At 36.1% G+C, this 24,715-nt stretch overlaps 2 protein-coding genes across 2 annotated transcripts; both read right to left on the bottom strand.

The window, feature by feature from the left end:
- Nucleotides 1-6,740: 6,740 nt before the first annotated feature.
- On the bottom strand, nucleotides 6,741-15,717 carry LOC306876823 (E3 ubiquitin-protein ligase TRIM45-like). The gene is made up of 6 exons (XM_079428245.1): nucleotides 15,087-15,717; nucleotides 13,362-14,113; nucleotides 11,695-11,824; nucleotides 9,347-9,461; nucleotides 9,103-9,229; nucleotides 6,741-9,009 (listed from the first exon to the last, which is right to left on the bottom strand). The coding sequence occupies exons 1-6, from the start codon at nucleotides 15,557-15,559 to the stop codon at nucleotides 8,858-8,860; spliced, it is 1,749 nt and encodes a 582-aa protein (XP_079284371.1). The 5' UTR covers nucleotides 15,560-15,717; the 3' UTR covers nucleotides 6,741-8,857.
- Nucleotides 15,718-20,630: 4,913 nt separating this feature from the next.
- Nucleotides 20,631-22,922, bottom strand: vtcn1 (V-set domain containing T cell activation inhibitor 1; the record flags this gene model as incomplete). Its single annotated transcript, XM_079427915.1, has 5 exons — nucleotides 20,631-20,740; nucleotides 21,029-21,286; nucleotides 22,292-22,651; nucleotides 22,736-22,800; nucleotides 22,891-22,922. The coding sequence occupies 5 exons, from the start codon at nucleotides 22,920-22,922 to the stop codon at nucleotides 20,631-20,633; spliced, it is 825 nt and encodes a 274-aa protein (XP_079284041.1).
- Between the last annotated feature and the right edge of the window lie 1,793 nt (nucleotides 22,923-24,715).

Below are 24,715 nucleotides of genomic sequence, written 5' to 3' on the forward strand. Positions count from 1 at the left end.
GTTTTTTTTTAATGATAAAAAGACCTTGTCTTATGAAAAGCAACACTTAATAATGTCTCATATCACAGCAAGGTTGTTTTTCCGGTGACACGTGTGTTTCATAAGGTTTCAGAGTTGTGTCCCCACTTTTTATCAACACTGTCCATAGACTGTAAGAAAAGACACTGTCAAACATTTATTAAAATGTAATAAAATCAGGGAATATCAGGGGCAGCTGTCACTCTAAAGGACCCCCTTGCCACAGTCCTTCTCTGCAGAGTCATCACTGTCAGACAGACTCTGCTAAGTTTTATAGTTTTAGAATATTTTAAATCCTAATGTTAATATTTCTTGGTCACAACCATGATATGTCAACACCATCTTCCAATTTCTGAGGGAATTATTTGAAATATTTAGATCATTTTATTCTCCTGAAGCAGGTTCCATTAACACCTCACATCAACAGAAACAAACAAAATGGCTACTTCATGAACTCTATTTGTTTTGTAAAAGAAATGCCAAATTTGTCAACACCGTCAGATGTCACCACCCTAAGATGTTGTTTTCCAAAAATACTTAAATGTGACTCTTTAATAAAAGCTTTATAAACAATAACATACTTACTGTTTGTTGTGTTTGTTTTAATATAGTAATTGATTGATCCAATGTATTTGATAGCTAAAATGACAACAAATTCAGGTTTTCGTCACCACCTTCAGATGTGTCACCTCCGTCAGATGAATATTTAGATTATATTTCATTATGATATTATATTATATTTGTTGTGGAATTGTTGGTCACATGTGAAAGTGTAATCTATCTGCTAACATGAGAATGTGATTTGATTGCTGTTAAAGATCAAGTTTAAATTATATTACACAGTCCAAGTTAAAAAGCACATTTTGTTCAAAAAATAGAAAAGGTGGGAGGTTGCATCAAAGCATAGCTCAGTAGCTTAGTACATATAAGACACGTTTCATTGAGTACAAAGTTTTATTTGTCAATTTTGCACCCTGTTTTGTCCCACTTCTAAAGAATGACTGATATGACAAAACACAAAATTACTAAAACGTTAATTAAAATGAAAACAGAACATATACAAATAAAACTTAATTTAAAATAAAAACTATAGTATATCAATGACACCAAAATAACACTGGTTCACTAGTTTTTGCAAAGAAAAATGCAAAGAAAAAAAGTAAAAGGTCAAGATGATTAGTTGCAACCGTATTTGAATTGTTTAAATAATGTTAAAATAATAACAAAAAGGTTTCATGCTCTGGTTTATTTAGCTATAATGACTGGCTACTTGTCAAAATGATCAAGTTGTTTTACAACATTCATTAATGAGGCATTTTTAATTTTAGAAATGGTTTGATTATACTGTAACTGAATATATGATCAATTTAAAGCAATCTTAAGGATGATTTACATATAATCAGATATATATATATATATATATATATATATATATGTTTAGGGATGATTTACATTTAATCAAATATACATTAAACTTTAGAGGATGCTGTCTTGGGGTTGAATATAAAAAAGTTTGCACCTTCATATCATGGATCCATCAAAGGGCATTTTCACATTCTGCTTATAGCAGCCAAAAAAAATGAGGCCATTTAGATCTGTTTGTGACTTAGTCCTTGAGCTGCCATGAGTGTAGTTGTTTTCTCTTGATTTAAGGATGATTTACCAGAATAACCTACAGCGAGTGTCAGTGCTGTTGAAGGTTGTGGAGAAGAAATCATGTATGTGCGAGTCATAGTCAAGAAAGCAGTGGCCAAGGGAGTGGATCTGCTGTCAGTCAGTTTAAGAGGCACACATTTGACACCCTGACAGAAGTCAAAAAGTCAGAAAGAAGGAGTTTCGCTCTACTGAGTTTCTCAGTTTTCTGTGAGACTATGAATCACCTTAAACTTCAGACCATATACAACAAAAAAGACGGGATTAAGAGAAAATAATTCACCACAAACCTCTGTGAAGGCAAAACGAGGACAAAGATACAGGAAAAGGGAAAGGGAACTGTTATCTGTTACTTTAAGAGCAGAGGTGAAACCATTCTCCAGTGGGCCTGTATAATGAGTGCTTTGAGACTTTGAACAGAGGAATGGTGAATGATGACAGTTTAAACTCAGCAAGCAAATGAATGGGATACAGCTTCAACCTTGAGAAGTCCAGGCAAGGGCGAGTTGATTGGTTTTGCAGGACGAAAGTGTCTGTCAATTGCATATCCTATCACCAATAAACATAGATAAGGGTGACTGTATCTGACATTCCAGTTAATGAGGTGGCACAGCACTCCCCCATAATGACAAAGAAAGGGGGGGGGGGTGCAAAACCCATCTCAGTTACAGAAGTACCCATGGAGAAATCTAATTTAAACTAATTACACAATAGTCTAAAACTTACATTAAACAGTATAATAACATCTCTGAGCCTTATAAAGCCAATACAATTAGGTTAAGGCAGAACATTTCAAATGTTTGCCTTTGATTTGAGTGAAGCAATTAAGCTGCACACACAATAAAAATTAAATATTCAGAACAACAGCACAAATGTATCTAATTGTTTTTATACAACGGTTCATTAAACAATGGGATAATATTACTTAACTGTTGAACACAATAATGCCAGCCACTGTTTTCAATGAAAATATATGTAAAAGCCGAGAATGAATCCTTGAGTATTAATCAATGAATCATTCATAAACACAGTCACTTGTCGCCACCTACTGGTGTAATGATATGTAACCTGCAGAAATAGTTAGGGCCTGCTGAAAACATCTACAGTCAAAGGTTAAATGTAATAGAGGTCTATGGAAAATTCCCACTATTCACAGAAACAAACGTGTGTGTGTGTGTGTGTGTGTGTGTTTGTGTGCATCAATTAAAGCAATGCATATAGGTGACTAAACTGACTTGTGTGCATTAAACGGTTTTAATGAATATCTGCAAGCCAATCAGAATCGAGCATTCAGACAGACCATAGTATAAAATGCATGATATAGATATTCTCTGGCCATTGAGTGTATGGCCTACAGTTGTAGGCTATTTGCTATTGGGGTGCATTATGGGACTGAACGAGTGCACTAGATAATGTCCACTGTGGTTTCTGACACCACAACAAATGGCTGTTCCCTCAAATAGTGCACTATGTAAGGAACCGATTTCAAAGAAAAGTCTCGGCATTGATGTATAGCCTAATGGTTGGTATAATGGCATCAGTCATACTGTATACTGGTAACAGAAGAGGGACATTGTGTATGGCAAATAAACCTACAGCCAAAATTTAGCAAACGCTGCAGGTTTGGATCTCTCATTATGAAATGTGTTAGTGTCTCTTTGTGGAATTAATTCATTTTTTCTGAAGCAAAGAACTTTATTACTATATTACCATACAAATTACTCGCTAAATGGGCTATGCAGTACATAAGCGTATTAATTATTAGTTATTATAGTTGACTTGCTCACATTGAATTTTATTTATTTGCAAACATTTGGCCATAACTGCATCATAATTCTGATCTTATGCAGTTAGTGAAAGAGTTTTTTTCTTCTTCCGTTGAACACAAAAGAAGGTATTCTGAAGAATGTGGTTAACCAAACAGCTGATGGTCCCCATTGACCTCCATAGTATTTTTTTTTTTTTATACGGAAGTCAATAGGGACCAGCATCTGTTTGGTTAACCACATTCTTTTGTGTTCAACAGAAGAAAATAATTCATACTCGGAACAACTTATGTTTAAATTTCAGTTTTTGGGTGAACTATTCTTTCAAAAACTGATATTCATGAATTTATAGTTGACATCTTAAACATGATTTACTATGATCAATGATTAATAATATAGCTTAAGTATGCTGCATGTCCCCTTCACTAGGTTTTTTTTTTAACTCCCAGCTCTTTAATTGTGCGAGGGAGCATCTCCGGCTCTATTTCTAAAAATATCTGAGGTTCCCAAAGGGGACTAAACACTATGTTATGCAAGTTGTCCTGGAAACCACATTTCTCCTGGTGAATGAATTATTGACAAACTGCTAATGTTAACTAATCCAACTGAATAATTCAGTCGCAACACAGTCCTGAATTCAAAACTCTCTGGCACATGCGTTATTCTTCCCTTCAGTGCTTTTGCAGGCATGATAAAGAAGCTTTTAGCCTGGGTTTGTCACAACAATCTGGTCTCGGCTCTGTGACATGACATGTTGCTGACAAGTGAGGAAGAGTTCTCACCTTGCGAAGGATTGATGGGAGATTAGACATCTGAGGCAGACTGTAGTCACATACTAATGGATATGGCAAAAGCACAGAGTGTATACATCAGACAGAGCAATTTACAAAAAGGAAAAATAACAAAGAGAACGAGAATATGCTTTAGACCTCAAGTGTGAATGATAAATGAAGTGTAGATAAAGAGAAGAGCTCATAGAGGTAAACACTGCCAAACAAGACAATGTGTTTAAGACAGAGAGATGATAAATGCAATGAGAAGAGGAGGCAGCTGAATGACTGAGTGCATCCAATATCAACAGATATGATAGTGAGCAGCTCTTCGAACCCATGAGGATTACATAAAGCTGTTCACAGAAGAAGTGCACACCAAGGAATACGAGGTCTCTGGAAAACAGGCAACGAGTTTAACGATGCACGCCATTAGTGACGTCCTCTGGATGGCAAACAAGTAAGCACAAGTGTGTATGTATTCATACACACAAACACACACATATGTATATACGTATGCTTTATATCATGATCTGCACAAGCCAAATGATTTGATTCATATAATGATACGCTTCTGCTGCTTCTCTTCATCAACTTTCTTCCATCCAAACCCCATTCCCGAAAGCCATTTAGATTATATCCAGGTCATGGCATCAGTGTATCAGACCCTTCCCCCTAATGAGACTTGAATCTGCCATGTGATCTGTGATGTGTGCTGTCAAACCCTATGAATTAAGATGAATTTTATAGCTATTTGAGCCCTTTAGATTGCATATGTGGGTCACCAATGAGATTCTTTGAGATTTCGCTCTGAAATGCAAATTAGATATGACACTACTTTTATATATCAAAATATATTTTATTGATCACTTAGATTGTGTGATTTTGCCAAGTACGACATGTTCTAGCACCCTAGACTTTTTTCAACATTAGGAATAGAAGGAAGGGGGGATTTGTTTTTTTTTTATGAAAACATATGCATATATGGATAAATAATCAGTTCTATTATTCCTGAAGTTTAGGCTATATAAATATAAGCCGTTTTATGAACAGAAAAAGGGTTAAGTTTACGCAAATTTCAACACCATTTATATTTAGAAGAAAATAAAGGTGAAAACAGATCTTTGTTCAGATATGTGACCCTGGACCACAAAACCAGTCATAATATCATCTAAATAAGCGTTCTATTGATGTATGATTTAGGATAGGACAATATTTGGCTGAGATACAACTATTTGAAAATCTGAAATCTGAGGATGCAAAAAATCGAAATATTGAGAAAATTGCCTTTAAAGTTGCTCAAATGAAGTTCTTAGCAATGCATATTACTAATCAAAAATTAAGTTTTGATATATTTACAGTAAGAAATTTACTAAATATCTTCATGGAACATGATCTTTACTTAATATCGTAATGATTTTTGGTATAAAGAAAAATCGATAATTTTGACCCATACAATGTATTGTTGGCTATTGCTACAAACATACGCGTGCTATTATGACTGTTTTTTTTTTTGTTTGGTCCAGGGTCACAAATGTAAACTAGGGGTATTAACAAAAAAGTGCCTTTAGTTAACTATAAAAATTATCAAAGACATCTTAGTAATGAAATTGAAACCCCTTCAAATAAAAATATATCAGATAACAAGTAGATTATTATGAATAGATCAATTTAAATATTACATTGAACAGTTCTGATAAAAACCCAGTCAGTTGTTTGCAGGCTTAGAACTCCTTGTGTCCTTGACTCTGTGAGCTCAGAGATTTCAAAGAGAAAACTGAGGGTTCAAAGCATGTACGGTGTCCTTCTGAATCAGATTGACTGCTACTTTAATCCACTGCTTTGTATGTGCATGGCATAGTGGAAAAATATTAGAGGTCAAATTTAGCCACCAAGCAACGAGTTACGAAACTACCGCACAACGCACTGCTGCCATCTAGTGTTAGAAAGGGCAATCCAGTATGTTGATCCACTGTGTTGAACTGTTGAAGTTCACCCGCAAAATGAACATTTGCTGAAAATGTACTCACCCTCAGGCCATCCAGCACAATGAGTTTTCTCTTCAGAAGATATTTAGCATTACATCACTTGCTCACCAGTGGATCCTCTGCAGTGAATGGGTGCCGTCAGAGTGAGTCTAAACAGCCGATTAAAACACCACAATAATCCACAAGTAATCAACATGACTCCAGTCTGTCACTTGTCTTGTGAAGTGAAAAGCATTTGTAAAAAAACAAAAACAAATACATAAACAATTTTAATTTTGAACTGATTTCTAAAAATCTGTGCTTAAGAAAAAAGTAGCAAATACATCTATAAAGACTCACTATGAAATGATTAGTTTTATGATAAGAACCAAACAATAACTGCATAAATTAAAATATATTACTCAAGCAAGGCAAACAACATGATGGTGATACCCACATAAAAACGTATATATTTTGATAGTATTTGTCACGGATGTTTTATAGACCACATTACATAGTATACACTATGCAAAACACATCACATTAACAATCAAAGTGGCAGTTTTGTAATATATGGAGAGGTAAATGTTTAATTTGTGGCACCAATACAGCATATACAAAGACAAGAGAAATGTAATGGATGCATACAATAATAGTCTTTGGAGTCATACACGCATTTAAAAATAAAGCATTATAATAACACATGGAACCCGAATTCTGGAAATGTTGGGATGTTTTTTGAATTTGAATAAAATGAAAACTAAAAGACTTTCAAATCATATAAGCCAATATTTTGTTCACAAATAGAACATAGATAAATGTTTAAACCGAGAAGTTTTACAATTTTATGCACAAAATGAGCTGATTTCAAATTTGATGCCTGCTACAGGTCTCAAAATAGTTGGGACGGGGGCATGTTTACCATGGTGTAGCATCTCCTCTTCTTTTCAAAACAGTTTGAAGACGTCTGGGCATCGAGGTAATGAGTTTCTGGAGTTTTGGTGTTGGAATTTGGTCCCATTCTTTCCTGATATACGTTTCCAAGAGTTCATGGTCGTCTTTGACCTATTTTTCATGTAATGATGCACCAAATGTTCTCTATAGGTGAAAGATCTGGACTGCAGGCAGGCCAATTCAGCACCCGGACTCTTCTACTACAAAGCCATGCTGTTGTAATAGCTGCAGTATGTGGTTTTGCATCGTCCTGCTGAAATACACATCGTCTGGAGGGGAGCATATGTTGCTCTAAAACCTTTATACACCTTTCAGCATTCATAGTGCCTTCCAAAACATGCAAGCTGCCCATACCGTATACCGTTTTTGAACTGAACGCTGATAGCACGCTGGAAGGTCTCCCTCCTCTTTAGCCCGGAGGACACGGCGTCCGTGATTTCCAACAAGAATGTCAAATTTGGACTCGTCTGACCATAGAACACTTTGAAACAGTCCATTGTAAATGAGCCTTGGCCCACAGGACACGACGGCGCTTCTGGACCAAGTTCACATATGGCTTCCTTTTTGCATGATAGAGCTTTAGTTGGCATCTGCAGATGGCACAGCAGTAGTTTCTGGAAGTATTCCTGGGCCCATTTAGTAATGTCAATGACAGAATCATGCCGATGAGTGATGCAGTATCGTCTGAGAGCCCGAAGACCACGGGCATCCAACAAAGGTCTTCGGCCTTGTCCCTTATGCACAGAGATTTCTCCAGTTTCTCTGAATCTTTTGATGATGTTATGCACTGTAGATGAGATTTGCAAAGCCTTTGAAATTTGACGTATAATTTGACATAGATTGGAGTGCATCTGCCCATCTTTACTTCTGAGAGACTATGCCTCTCTAAGACATCCCTTTTATAACTAATCATGTTACAGACCTGATGTCAATTAACTTAATTAGTTGCTAGATATTTTCCCAGCTGAATCTTTTCAAAATTTCTTGCTTTTTGAGCCCTTTGTTGCATCAAATTTCATTTCAAATTTCAAAGTTCATTTAGTGGATAAGTGTAAAATTTCTCCGTTTAAACATTTATGTTCTCTATGTCCTATTGTGAATAAATTATTGGCTCATGTGATTTGAAAATCTTTTAGTTTTGATTTTAATTCAAAATTTAAAAAAACGTCCCAACATTTGCAGAATTCGGGTTGTATCTCATTGCACATATAGCTGGGTAATATCAAAGGAAACATGCTGCTTATCATAATAGATAAAACAAAACAGTACTGCACACATTAACAAAATATTCACAGACATTACAATATTTCTTCAAATCATGCTGATTATGATATGGAATATGGAACAATATAATGCCATAGACATTAAAATTTTATGGTGATTAAAAATAACTAGTTCTAAATGTGTAAAGAAAACAATAGTTAAATCTTTACAATACTGATAGTACTGAAGTATTTAGTGTTGGCACTTTGTACAATAGACAACACAATTTTAAATATACTTTGTGTATTGCAGTTTATCACACATGATTCTGAAAATGAACACTGCTGAAATAACAAAAAAGATTATCGCCCAAATTAAGGCTTAAAACTGTGTGAATAAGGGCAACATGAAAACACAATGTGATTCTTTTATTTATTGTGAATATATGTAGGCTGATTGAGAAGATTCAAGTATGTTTATGAGTTTATGGTTATGTTGATCAGATAGAGTGTATATTTACTCTGTCTCAGAGCTCTACAGTCCTGAGGTGTCCACGAGGAGAAACGCTGCCCAGGTTATGTAGAACACACTCTGAGGCCTCCACTACACTCCCACAACACGACCAGTGGGGCTTACCGGGGTGTCCTTTATGCCCATGTCCACAACCCTGAAACCCTCCTGAATGCGTGCGCACACACACACACACAAATTCATATTAGGTGAAAACATACTTTTTAAAATTAATTTAAACATCTTTGGAGTAAACAGTACCTGGCATAGTTCCTGTGCAGCCACAGCGTGCCTCTTTAGTACCCCCACTGGAGCAGAAGGAACAACAATGGAATATGCCACGGTGACGTCTGAACCTCCTTTTCACATTTAGCACAAATGGTGAACCCTAGAAACCACCTATTGTTAGAATATAATTCCCAGCAACACTGATATTCCTTTAAACTTGCCAGTACAATGATACAATTATTAGACACAGCTCTTACTGGTTTAAATGAACACTTACCTGGACGTGCTGGGCTTTAACACAGACCCACACAGAGTAGAGACCTGCTTCAGCCGGGGTGTAGGACACAACATAGGAACCATCACCCTTATCCACCACAGCTGCCTCCACAGAGCTGTAATGTGACAGACACACTCGTGAAAAATCACAGTCTGAATAATGTTAAAGGAGACCTATTATGTCCCTTTTTACAAGATGTAATATACAGTAGGTCTCAGGTGTCCCCAGAATGTGTATATGAAGTTTCAGCTCAAAATACCTCACATATAATTTATTACATAATTTTGAAAATGCCTTTTTTAAGTGGAAGCAGAAGCATGCTGTTTTCTTGTCTTTAAATGCAAATGAGCTGCTGTTCCCCTCCGCCTTTTCTAGATTAGGGCTGTGCCTTTACAGCTCTCTCCTCAGATACTCTACTAAAAAAACATATGTTTGGTTTTGATGATGTCATGTCGATCATGTTGAAATCATGCATTTTAAAGGGGGGGTACAATGCGGTTTCATGCATTCAGAGTTGTTTACACTGTTAAAGAGTTGGATTCTCAAGCTAAGCATGGACAAAGTTTCAAAAAACAATTTGGACGTATAACAGAGTATTTCTGTGCCAAAAACTTACTTCCGGGTTCGTACAAGTTTTGGAGAGTTTTTTCAGATAGTGGCTCTTCATGACGTAAACGAGGGTGGAACTCCTTATATGGGCATTTCTCCCGGAAGAACGCGCCTGTGCATGCATCGACCACAGCAAGAGCAAGTCATTCGGCTGCACTGCACAGGACTCGCTCAGGAAGACTGTCTCTAAAAAGTGTGTTTTTGGTTGTGAGGGAAAGATAACCTTGTTCAGCTCCCCAAAAGAATCCAGCTTTACGTACACAGTGGATGCAGTTTGTTTTTTCGGGGCAGCAATGGAGTTTCTCAAGTGTGTTTGTTGACGAACGTTTTATAAACAAGGCCCAGTTCGATGCTGATTGGCACATCGTTTGATACTGAAAGATGGAGCAGTCCCAGCTATAAAAGATCCAGGTCATGATTTGGAACTGCAGACAGTAAGTGAAACGGCATCAAATGTCTCTGTTTTGTTGGCGATCGGCGCTCAAGTGCTCGTCACTCGTTTACGGCACACCGCCTTCAGGAGCTCGGCTTTTTCCGGAGAGAATCGTAAAGCTGTATCTTTCTTTTATAAATATTATAAAACTAAAGACTTTGGAGATATGAAGGATGTAATACTACTACAGAAACAGTGTGTGTTATGTCCCCTTTAAACCATCTTAGGTTAAACTTCTGATATACAGTTTTCTGAGCACACACATCTGAAGCACACACACAGAAAGCAGCTGTCAAAACACAGCACATGAGTACTAAACTAAATTCTCTTTCATGTCTTAGTCCGCTTAAACTGTCAAATACGCAGGTTTATGTTAAAAACACACAAGTGTGAGTACAAACAATTGGTTATATCTGTGAAGGTAAACAGCTGGAAAAGAAATTGCATGTTTATATTAATCTGTGTGGCAGCCGTGTAATGTACAGTAAATAAATCAATAAATCCACTGCTCTAGTCTCCAGTCTCCTCCTGTCAGTGCAACCAAAGACAGAATGGTTAGCATGCTTTGCTCGAACATTTGCCAACGGAACTGGTACACCGTTGTTGCTTGCGAAAACAGATTGGCAGCGTGTGCCGTGGGTGGAATCGTGCAGATTAAGGGGCGGTATTATTATAATAAGATCCCCTTTCTACGTCACGGGGGGTTGAAGCGAAATCTGAGCGGCTTGTTTTTTCACAAGCTTAAAAAATTTGTTGGGTTGTTATTTTTCATGTTTTCTGGGTTGGGCTGGTAGACCCAATAATAACACTTATTTTCATGATATGTCACCTTTAAGATCTGATGTTAGATGCTGATAATGGAATGTATAGTATTTTCACTTTAATTCTTTCTAAGCTTTTGTTGCTGTGTATTTAAAATGCATTATTACTATTACAGAAATCTCATTCTTGTTTCATTTTAATAAAGCTGAGAAATTAGCATCACGTTAAGTTTATAAGTTTATTAATACTGTGCAATCCAAACAGATCAAAATATTATTTGCAATTAAAATACAGAAATCTTACATTCAGGCCTAAATTCATTCATTCTGAAAGGCCCAAAATATTTATTTATTCACTCATGAATAAAAGAATCTGAGAATAAATTCAAACAAAAAAAAAATTAATTTGATAAAATGACATGTGCCTTAATAATTCAGGAGGAATCTGTAATTAGAAAGTGATGTTGTGCCAATGCTTCAACCGTATAAAGATTTTAGTGACTTTATAAAAATGTGGTGGTCTTAATTTTCCCATATATACTCACCAGCCCTTACTCTCCTTGTGCACTATGCTGACCAGCACAGGTTCTCCACCTCGGCCCATCTGCTCTCTGGAGGAGTCCCTGCAAACCAGAGTGAACTCTCCCCTCTGGCCTTCACGACCTCGTTCCACACCTGTGAGTTATTCAAAGACAGACACATGTGAATGACACAGGCTATGTAGCGGAAGTTGCGACAGATCTTTTCTTCTGACTTGTGACATACATCCAAGTGAAACGGATTATCGAAAAATGAAAAATATAGGACGAGGACTTGGTGCAACTCATCAGTTGTTGATTGGATGGAGGAATATCTGAATGTGAGCTTGCAGTTGATTGTAATAAAGGGATGGATTAAAGCAGACTAAATGAGTGGAGAAGTCCAGCATACATCACCAGAGAGAAGTTTGTTCTTTCACAGGAAGAACACATTCAGAGTTACATCTGTACTGTAAAGGAGTAAACAGATCTAATGAAATCCAATCATCAAATCTAAACCGCATTGTTTTGCATTAACGCTTTACAAAAGCTCTTACAAAGAACAGTTTGCTGTTTTCTGTGACTGTGGGAACCCTGACATGAATGGTCAACCTGCACACCACAGGCAAACAGCAGTGTATTCTCCTCCTGCGGTGAACCTACTTGTGGCATGCTGGGACAGAGCTGGATAAGTGTCTCTTTTACAATCATACTCTAGGAGCACCAGCACATAAAAAGTTGAGTTGTCATGGTAGCCAGGAATGTTGTCTGCTGATTATCCCGGTGTCATGCCCTGGGCCTTTTGGTGTGTGCACTTGTGTGTGTATGTCTATGTGTGTATGGAAGGGGGCTAAAGCAGATATAAGGTCTCACTTTCAGACTGAAGATTTAGTCACATAATCTGAACACAGAAATCTACAAATACACAATTTCATCTGAGCTGTAATGTTTCTGAGGAATGTGCACTAAACTGTCATGTGTTTGACAAACACAGCTTAAAATTCCACAGTAAAGTCACCAGACCAAACACTTGTACTGCATGTGACCACATAGATTCATGAGTAACAACATTTGAGATTAAAAACAGACTAATGAACAAATTCAGAGGGAGAAAGGCTAATAAACGTATAAAACAACTGTCAGTTTTACTTGAAGATTTGACTTTAAAAGAAGCAGTTCAACAAAATAACAATTCTGTCATCATTTACTGACCCTTATTTAATTTCAAACCTGTGTGATGCTCTTCTATAGATCTTAAAACATGATTTAAAAAAATATATGTTTCTGAATTTTGAAAGAATATTCTCTTATTTAATAAACTGATATTGAATAGGGAAAGTTCCAAAATCATATCTGCTAAAAACTTTGTGTTGTGAGTAAAGTAGCCACATTTGATTTTTGAATATGTTTTTCTAAAGATCTTTTCGATGAATAAGTTAATCCAGTTCAGAAACAGAGTAAAACATTTGTTTATAAATCAGACTGATTCAACATAGAGTCGAAGTGGTTACATTTAACTTACAGTATGTGCATCACACTTATTTTTTTTTACTTTAATGCTTGTGTGTCATTTTTGAAGCTTGAAAGTGTCAAATTCCATACATTGTATGGAATTAATGACTGCATTTTCATTTTGAGGTATGCTTCTAAATTGATTTTGAAAAAAGGACCACCATTGTCTACCCTACTCTCACCTTCTCCCTGGATCGTGCATTTGCTGGGATCCACAGTCTTGGCATGTATGACTCCCACCACAGGAAATCCCTGCACCTCTCCAGCAGTCTCTTGAGGAAGGAAACAAATGCTGCTGGCATTATCATGGGCGACTGTTGTTGGGTGTGGGTCAAATCCTGACTCCACAAGGTTCATCAGTCTCCTCATAGTAACTCCTTTGGCACTGAGGATTTCAGCATCAGAACCACGCGTGAGCAGGCGTTCTGCAAAGTCCACCCCACCGCGGACGTCAGACAAGGCCTGCTGCAGCTGAGCCTTCTGCAGATGGAGTTGGTTCCTGCGCTGCAACCTTAAGTTCTCCAGTGACCGCAGCAGTGAACAGCAATGTGCCTCCACCGCGCTGGTATAGCTCCGAGCAAAGGCCCGGATCTCACCCGCCAATGTGTCAGCCCGTGCCTGCAGTGCCTCTTGGGATGTGTCCACGTGTCTCAGAGACTCCTCCAGACGGCCAAGACGAGGCCTTAAGCTCCTGACGACCAGATCCCTGATCCGATCGCCATGATGGCTGATGACTTCATGGGCAGAGCTGCAGTGGTGGTCGCGGTGAAAGGTGGCCGCACACTCCAGGCACACAGTGAGGTCACACGGCTCACAGAAGAGCCGTAACTCCTGTCCAGGATGCAGCGAGCACAGAACGGGTCTAGTGAGACGACCCTGAGTCTTCAGCTCCTGTAGGCTTTGGATAGAGTGAGAGGAGGTCCTCTTCTGTCTCCTGCAGGGAAGATTACAAGAGCTTTGACATTACGTATTACAGGAAATATGGTGCATTCAAGTTATGTCACAAAGACGGTATTTATGAGCTGAACATACATAAATGCCATCACAAAGTGGTATTCTGAGTGCGACTGACTTCTTTGAGCCCGGAGTTTAAGTTAAGGGTGAGTCTCTGAAATCTCATACTTTCTGAGTAGTTACTGCATTTGAATAAATTTGTTCTATGTAGTATGAATGTATAGCTTGAGTGTAATCTGGTCATATTTAATTTGTCGTGTTTTAATTGTTATGTGACCTATACAGTCGTGTTACTCCTTTCTAGTGGCCTCATGGGATAGTAAAGTGTCCACTAGATGTGTACTTTAGAATCTCACTGGAAGTAGTACATCATTCAGGTGCTTTCACCTACTGTCATTATGCTAATATTGTGAATTCTGACATAATTCTCCTTTCATGTACTGTTTTTTTTCACCTACTGTATAGTAGGAAAATATGCATATTCAGATGCAGCCATTGTGTATTTTAGTTTTATTTATAAAACGCTCAAATGGGTGACAAAAAATTGTGTACCTCTTGAATATTTACTATTGTCCTTTGGTGAAGTAGATAGACGTGGTCTCAAAATGCATCAGTTTTGAAAGAAGTTATTAATATTTAATATTCTTTTTGGAATACCATAAATATTTACTTTATATTTTGAGAAATGTCTTAATGTTTTTGTCCATACAGTGGAACCAAAACGGTTTAGTTCCCAAAATTCTTCAAAATATATTCTCATACAAGTCATACCAGTTTAAAAAACAACATGAGGGTGAAAAAATTGACAATTTTCATTTTTCTGTTTAAACTATAGCTTTAACTTCTCCATTTCTGGTAAAGGAGTAAAGTCATACGTGGCTTATGAGGACTAATAAATGACTTGTTTACTTTTCATGTTAATTACAAAGCAGCCTCTAAACTTATAAACTGACCTGTGGGCCTGACTGCAGAAGTCGCAGAGATTGACGCAGCACACCTCGCAGCGCTTCCCCGCGTCACTATCGCTGCACAAGTCGCACAAAACCCTGCAGTTCACCAGCAGCGTCTCCGCGAAAACCTCGTCCAGCGCAAGATGGTCAGTGGTCAGCCCATCCACACCCGATGAGGGCAGATCCACCTCTGAATCGCACTCAGGACACAGGATTATTGAGCCAGGGTTGCGCCGGTGCGTGTCATCCTCTGGCGAGCGTCGTTCCCCGTTCACGCGACGCTCAGAGAACGGCTCGAGCTGGCGGATGCAGTCCACGCAGAACGTGTGCAAGCAGGGCAGGATTTTAGGGTCCCGATACATCCGACTGCAAACACCACAGACCGCTTTGGACTTCTTCCCAGTGTCCCCATTGCTTTTACTCAAGACTGCTTCTAGCTTTTCTTCATGAACTAATCGCTCTTTGCAGAGTGACATTGTAGTTGTTGTTTTACTATTTTACTATAACGCGGGTTTATACAAAAACTCTACTATAAAATGGCTAATCGTCTTTGTCTATAAATCTTATCATTTAAGAAAAATGCAACTCTCACCAAACTTGAGTTAACTTTTTGGCTCATGTTATTTGAGAACGTGTCTCGCTGTCCAATCATATTACGCGTACACGTTTTGAGGCGTGGCCTGAAATCCGACCCTGTCCCAGTATATCGTTCCGATGGGCTCTTTAATATGGATTTCCATACTTTAATATTACGCTATGGCGAGTGTTATGTGACAGGATTACCTGCCGAAGTAGACAGTCGTGTATTTTACGCGTGACGCCAAATAATTCAAATAGTGTTCAATTTAATTATTTTCGGTTTTACATTATTATTTTACTACAAATTATACACCAACACAGCTGAAGATTAATTGTATTTTTACAATAACATCTTACAGACACAAATTCGCACATAAATTAATTATTTAACATATGTGCCATTCTGAGGTTTTACTTTTGATATGCTGGGTATATGTTAATAATTTTACTTAACACTGTTATGGTGCTCATAGTCCTGATTGCCGAGTTATGTCGACCATAAAATGTGCGAATATTAGGTCAGGAGATACATCATGTTGGTCAAGAGAAGGTGATGAAACGGTATTTTAATAGAATTGTAAGATGCATTTTGAAACATATTAAATTGGGCTGTCTCTAACAAATTTTGTTAAATGAGCAATCTACTGATGATTTGTTTTTTATGTAATAAAGAACAGTAGCTTAAACCTTAAATCTTTAAAAAATAGACTTAAACGATTATGAAATAATAATTGGTTTAAATAAAACATCAAAAGCGAGTAATCATATGGTTTCACACTGTTAAAATACATAAATAAATATACATCTATACAAACCTCAGTACAATATGTATTATTAAAATGCCTACAGAGGGCGCCAGCGGCCCAGTGATTGCGACAGGTTGCATATTTAGAAATATATTGATGTAATATTTTGTGTCGTTACAATATAAATGTTTTCAACAGCGCACCTTTCATCCACAGATGAACTTTATAATTATCCCAAACTTATCATATAACTCTTATGCAGAGTTGAGTTTGTTGACTGAGTTGCAGAGAGATGCTCCAGTGAAACACAATGCACGTTACTGGAAACAAACAGATAACGGTACAATTCAGAATGAAATAACGCAAGCTTTGTCAAATGTGTAGCTACAAACTATGCTGATAGCGCGAGACACATTTTCACCTTCACAAGAAATATCCACACGTGATTTCGCGAGGCACGAGATCTCGTCAAGACCTGGCGGAAACCCTGAATTTACCTTTTTTATTAATTGAAATTTAACAGTACAAAAGTGTTAAAAGAACAGGGATCTTTGTTGTTCCAAACATGTTTTTTTATTATTTATTTATTCTTTAGAACATAAAAATGTATGGAGATGCAAAACTTTTCCATGTCCCTTAAAAATGTGACTTTTGGCCAATAGGATAAACACAATGGATTATTTGACTAAAATTTTGAAAACTTCTGAAACCATTAACATTTAGAATACAGCTCATATTTTTCCACTTTATTGTCTCTTTTCCAGTGCAATTGCTTATTTATGTTTAGTCTTGTTGCCTATTTTTGTAATTGTCATAATTTCAAGCCACTGTTTGTAATGCTTGCTCATTTTCAGGAATAAAGTACAATAGTAATGATAAATTGGCATTGCTTTGTGTTATTGTATGTTGTCAGAAGTTGTCTATAATATTTTTAATTCATCATCACTAAACAACTTATTTGAAGTTTTGGGTAATCACAATACTAGCTAAAAATATTAAGAATAAAATTCATAGTACATTTTGATTGTTATGCAACATTTAATTTGAAGACTTATAAAAATACTAAAAAAGACAATGTTGTCAAATATTTAATAATATTTCAACGTGAATAACAAAAAACACCAGAACAAGTATAAAAAAATTAAAAATACAAAAGGCATTGTTGTCAAATAATTTATAATATTTCAACATGTATTTTCTTTGTGTCTTTTTGATCAGAAGTTACAATGTTAGTATTCATGTATTCTAACCAATTAGAGAATCTATAATTTACTTTGTCAGTTTTTCATCCCAATGATGTTAATCTTGATTTTACTTTATTGTTACTTTTTATTCTGAGTAAATTTCATCTTCACAATGCCAGAGCCATTCACAGTAATCCCAATTTTAGAATGTTTTCCAGCAATATAAAGTCCCTATTTACTTCCTTAAAGAATGTCAAAACCTTTGAACTCAAAGGCTTCAATAATATACAACATCTGAGACTGCTGTAAGGAACCTTTCATTTTTTTTTTTTACAAAATGTTAAAGGCTGTATAACATTCTGAACATCATGAAACTAAGTATATTTCCTTTGAATAATGTGCGCTCCACGTCATTTAATGTTGACTACAGCATCCTAGTAAAAAGAACACCTTTAATGGTAAGAACGTTGTTTGTGGTAGCCTACTACACCAATGTAACAGCCAAAAAAGAAAAGTTATCTAAAATGAAATAAACTTTATTATTATTCATTATTAACATATGTTAGGAAATAAGTAAAAGCAATTGCCTATAACAAATACATCTACTATTGCAAACTTTAAAGTTCATTTGAAGCGATGTACATGGAGATGACGTACATATCAGGCATCTTGTAAGGTGACGTACCTAGTCCAGACATACTTAGTAATAACATGCATAATAATATGCATCTCATGCATTATTTCCTACCAATTCCCTTTACAAATACAGTTTCAGTTCTATATGGAATAAACCAGGAGACTAGCCTAGGCTATATGCACAATGTAAAACATGCCTCTGTGTTAGGAAGTAGCTTTAACATCATTGTATTGGTTAGACAGCTATTAAATAGCTGATCTTTTATTATCAGTAATACTTTACAATAAGGTCCATTGTTTAAATTAGTCTAACGCATTAACACAAACAATATTCAACATATTTGTTATATTTATTAATCTTTGTTAACGTTGGATTAATTGTTAGTTAACTCAGGTCCATTGTATAATATTATTAGATAAAACTATTGATTTTAATAATGTACTGATTTTAATAATGTAGTAATATTTACTGATTAAATATTGAAATTAACACGATCGTTTGTGTAAAAAGTGTAATGGAAATTCAACTTGTTGACATAAGAACACAATATTTATTGGTATTGCAAACCTTTTACATGAACAGTTTTAGATAATAGCATGTGAAACATAGTCTATGACATCTTATGTTTCAAGAGCAGCTGATAAATTAATAACAACATTTTCATACAATTCACACTTTATTAAGTTGAATTTATGTCCATTACATCTAGATTTCTACATAAGCAGATGGTGTAGGCCTAATACATATACAGATGCATCTGGAAAAAAATAGAATATCATGAAAAAGTAAACTTTTTTTGTAACTTATTTCAAAAAGTGAAACTTTCATATAATGTACATTCATTACATTAATTTTGATGATTAGAGCTTAAAGCTCATGACAGTAAAAAATCCAGTATCTCAAGATCAATCAAAAAAAGGATTTGCAAAACAGAAAAGTTCAAGTTCTTTAAAGTATGCTCATTTATGCACTCAATACTTGGTCGGGGCTCCTTTAGCACAAATTCCAGCATCAGTGAAGTGTGGCATGGAAGCGATCAGGCTGTGGCACTATTGAGCCTTCAGCTCATCTGTATTGTTGGATTGACTGTTTCTCATCTTTCTCTTGACAATATACCATAGATTCCAAATGGGGTTCAGGTCAGGCATGTTGGCTGGCCAATCAAGCACAGTAATATCATGGTCACCAAACCACTGTGGGCAGGTGCTAAAGTCCTGTAGGAAAAGGAAATCAGCATCACCATAAAGCTTGTCAGCGGATGGAAGCATAAAGTGCTCCAAAATTTCCTGGTAGACGGCTGCATTGACTTTGGACTTGATCAAACACAATGGACCAACAGCAGACGTCACGGCAACCCAAATCATCACTGACTTCAGAAACTTCACACTGGACTTCAAGCAGCTTGGACTCTGTGCCTCACCAGTCTTCCTCAAGACTCCAGACCTTGATTTCCAAATGAAATGCAAAATTTACTTTTATCCGTAGACTTAGGACCACTGAGCGACAGTCCAGTTCTTTTTCTCCTTAGCCCAGGTAAGATGCTTCTGACGTTGTTTCTGTTTCAGAAGTATCTTGGTAGCCCTTTTCCTGAAGATGTCTGAGCGTGGTGACTCTTGATGCACTCCAGCTTCAGTCCACTCCTTGTGAAGCTCTCCCAAGTGTTTGAATCAGCTTTGCTTGACAGTATTCTCAAGCTTGCGGTCATCTCTGTTGCTTGTGCATCTTTTCCGATTTCTTCCTTCCAGTCAACTTTGCATTTACTATGCTTTGATACAGCACTCTGTAAACAGCCACACCTTTCAGTAATGACCCTCTGTGACTTACCCTCTTTGTGGAGGGCGTCAATGTTCGTCTTCTGGATCATTGCCAAGTCAGCAGTCTTTCCCATTATTGTGATTTCAAAGAACAAGAGATACCCGGAATTTATACTGTAGAGATGGTCGTTTAATGAATCTCAAATACGAATATTATAATATTTTGAGATACTGGATTTTTGACTTTCATGAGCTGTAAGCTCTAAATTAAATCACAATTAAAACAAAAAAACTTTTGAAATGTCTTACTTTACATGTAATGAATCTAGAGTATATGAAAGATTAAATTTTTGAAATAAGTTACAAATAAAAGAACTTCTTCATGATATTCAAATGTTTTGAGATGCGCCTATATATATATATATATATATATATATATATATATATATATATATATATATATATATATATGGTTCAAGAAAACCATGATTGGCTTGACCAACACCAACCATTGGAGGAAGTTTATTATATTCAATATTATATTTGGAATAAACAAATTATATTCTTGTTTTAATAAAAAAAAAACTCCTTTTTGCTTTAATAATTTCTGGCCAGAAGTACAGATTTTTTTAAACTGGACACAGCGTCTACTGGATTGCTGAAAGTATAAGGATGACTGTGAGCAGAATTTGTAAGGATGGCACTTTTGTAGATGCAGCATTGAATATGAAGTATGTCCTCTCCGTCACGCTGTTTGCTGAGGATAATCATAAAGAAAAGCAACATTTACTTTACAACAGAAGCGTAGTGTTTTTATGTTGTATTTGTAGCTCATTATTTGCTCTACATAGCCTACTGCGTGTGTCATGCTATTTAATGTGTCACATACAGTTTGTTTGTCCAGTGTCCAAGTTGTCATTAAATTTGTTTTAACAAACTTGATTTGATATGCAATGCTCTGAGTAAATGTTATGATTATGGGTGAGTCCTGCTTAATAATTAGTTTTATCTTTACACTTTTTTTCTGTCAACATCACTATTTTACCTGTTACAGTTGCCTCTGAGATAGCTTTCACAAGACTGTTCTGGATAAGACAGGTGTAGGTGTCATCTTCCTTTACTGGGTCTTCAAGGACACTAGCAATTCGCATGATTCCTTCAGTGTTGTTGATAAACTGGGTACTGCTGTTTAGAAGCTGTCCACTCTGACTCAACCAGCTAACCTCTGGTTGGGGAAACCATTTATGAGCCTGCGCAAACAGAGACCCATCTTTCCGTTGAGTAAATGTGGGAGCTGAGAATGCTGCAAACAACACAGAGATTTGAGTGAAAAGCAAAATTCGATATGAGCAGATACACTAAAATATATGTTAAATATCATTTTAATTATGTATGTGTGTCTTTGTGTGTGTGTGTGTGTGTATATCTATATCTATATCTATATATATATATATATATATATATATATACATACAGTTGAATTCAAAACTTTACATACACCTTTCAGAATCTGCAAAATGTTAATTATTTTACCAAAATAAGAGGGATCATACAAAATGCATGGTATTGTTTATTTAGTACTGACCTGAATAATATATTTCACATAAAATATGTTTACATATATTCCACAAGAGAAAATAATTGTTGAATTTATAAAAATGACCCCGTTCAAAAGTTTACATACACTTGATTCTTAATACTGTGTTGTTACCTGAACGATCCGAAGCTGTGTTTTTGTTTAGTCATAGTTGTTCATGAGTCCCTTGTTTGTCCTAAATCACATACTCCCTAAGTACATACTTCTTTTGAATAGGTAATTACTTACTGACCATTAAAAAGTATGTTCTATACAGTGTGAATGTAATTTGGACATAATAAATTTGTCATGATTTCATTCTTATGTGACCTACCAGCCTCATTCACGTCACTGTAATTCACAAATATTCTCTCATGGCCTTATGTGATAGTAAACTGTCCCCTGGATGCACACTTCAGAATCTAGCCAGAAGTAGTGCATCATCCAGGGACTTTTTGTCTTCTGTCACAATGAATATTGTGAATTCGTACATACTACTCTGTTCACATGCTGTTTTTCACCCACAATATAAAAGGGAAATATGCCATTTCAGATGTAGACAGTCATTTGTGTAGTTTTGATTGAATCATTTGAGTGAAAGTTTCACTGACTTACTCATAAAAACAGTAATTTGTCACCACCTACTGGCGTATCTGCAGTATAAAGCAAAACTGCATTCTCTGATTTTAAACATTAATTTACTTCGAAATAAATGATTAAAAATGTATTTACCAGCCACTCTAAGGTTAACGCTGGTAGTCCCTGAGACTTTTGGTGCATTGACAGAGCAGCGATACACACCCTCATCCTCCGGCTTCACATTTCTCAGCAGTAGGGAAGCATTGCCCACTGATATCGCATCGGAGAACAGTTGAGCCCTGTTCCTGAACTGTGTGTTCTGCCCCTGAAGCTGGGCTGCTTTGTTTTTGTATTCATAGACCACCCCACTGACAGAGTCTTTCAGCCAAGTAATTGACACATGACTGAATTGCTCATTGCCACTGTTGCTAAGGAACCTGCAATCCAGGACCACATCCTCAGCAAGGTTCCCCACAGTAGAGGGACTTCTGCTTTCAACGGTACCTTGGGACACTTGGAAATAAACATGCACACAACATTTTAGTTTATATACATCAAAAGTCCAAATTAACTTTTAGAACAGAATGTTTTACTAACCTGAAAATGCAATAGCCAGAATGAAAATGATGAGTCCAGAAATTACTACTATGAGAAAAATCATACTGCAAAAGACAAATTTAATGAACATTCGATATCGACTCAATATACATACTGTAATTTTCAGCCTGAAATGGTTAGAAAAATTATTTTACCTTCCAAAGATTATTTGTCCTATTGAAGCCATTCTGGTGACCTGTTTCTACATTTAAGCAGTGTCTTTGATGAATCGATGTACCTCTCTGCTCAGCATCTCTGTAGACGGCTTAATAAATAAACAGGCTAAAACGGATGAGCGCTTTCTAATCCCCTCAGACTAGTTTCAAACTTTACTTCCAGAGAAGGAGACCAGCACCTACTCCCTGTGTCAATATTACCTCTGAGAGGTGTGTCCTGACACACACAGCTTGACAGTTAACCATTTCACCTAAATAATAAATTGGGAGTGTGCTTATAACACTAAACATAAATGAGTTTAAAAAGAAGATATTTAGCAGAATTCTGGTAACCAAACAGTTGATGGCCGTTGACTTCCATAGTAGGAAAAAAACTATAGAAGTCAATGGCTTCCATCAGTTGTTTGGTTAGCAACGTTTCTTCAAAAATACCTTCTTTTGTTTTAACAGAAGAAGGAAACTCAGGTTTGGAACAACATGAGGGAGAGCAAATAAAGCTAAAATATCAATTCTTGAATGAACTATCCCTTTAAGGAAAAAATATGTACAGAAGCCTGTAATTTTATGCACAATGTAATGCTTAAAATGCGAAATGCAGGGTCTTGGTACGTGATCTTAAAACTTTTTTAATTTGCACCTTAAAACATGCTGTTCATGTGTAGATGCTAAATGTTATACAATTTTATTTGCCTTGTACAATACAATCCAAATTTCTTTCTAGTTTGAGTAGAGCTATGTGTCCAGTTTTTAGTGGGACACTTATGATATTGAGAAAGTATTTTGATAATGGTTTTTGTGTCATTATGGTTATTTTGTGAAATTGGTCTATGATTCTGAGAAATCATATACCAACTGAAAAACACATGCTGGCACAGTAATGTATGTGCGAAAAATGTTTTTTTTGAAGACATTTTGCAGTTGTGGCCTTGGACGCAGACATCAGGTACATTTCACAAAAATGTACAGAGGAGCCTGAACCTTATGCTGGCACATGCAACATGCAATCAATCCTGATGTTAATCAATAACAGATAGTATTTTAAAGATTAATGGAGATTGTGTCAGTGGATTCAATTAGCATAATGATATTCTGTGGAGAAAAAGAAAGTATCACTGTATAGAAAACAAATGTAGAAGGATTTATAAAGCTATGAATGCCAAGGACCATGATGTGATTTGTTTCAGAGAAATGGCATGAGATTCAGATTTTACACTGCATCCTAACACACAAAAATGTTACTCACAGGTTTTTTTTGTGTGTGTGTGTGGGGGGGGGGGATATCTGGGAAAATGACATTGTAAAATGAACAGTGAAAAAGAGATATATTTAAGGACGTACACTATAAAAATTATTAATATAAAGCAACAATTATTGGAGTAAATTTTCAAAGTACGTACTATTTCAGTCTTTCTTCAAAATTTTACATTTAATTCAAGGTGTTATTTACCATATACCAAATATCTGTTCATTTACAGCAAATTTGTCTGCAAAAGGTTTTTGAAAGATAAGGTTCAAATAAATGCATCAAGTGATATGCCTTTTGATGCACATATCATCGAATTATGTGAATGTATATGCTTGAATAACTGGACAAATATATGAAATACTCCAGAAAATGTATTTTGTGAAATTGTATAATAAGTAAAAGTGGGAGATTGAACTGGACACATAACAGAAGTTTTAATTTCTTTCAAAACAGTCTTGCATTACTATATGTTTATTTAATTTTTTTTCATTCTGTTATTAATTGACTCAGACTCAGGAACAGCTTTTTCCCTACAGCTGTTTCCCTACTAAACTCTGC

The sequence above is a fragment of the Barbus barbus genome (assembly GCF_936440315.1).
Source record: "Barbus barbus genome assembly, chromosome: 11".
Lineage (NCBI taxonomy): Eukaryota > Metazoa > Chordata > Actinopteri > Cypriniformes > Cyprinidae > Barbus > Barbus barbus.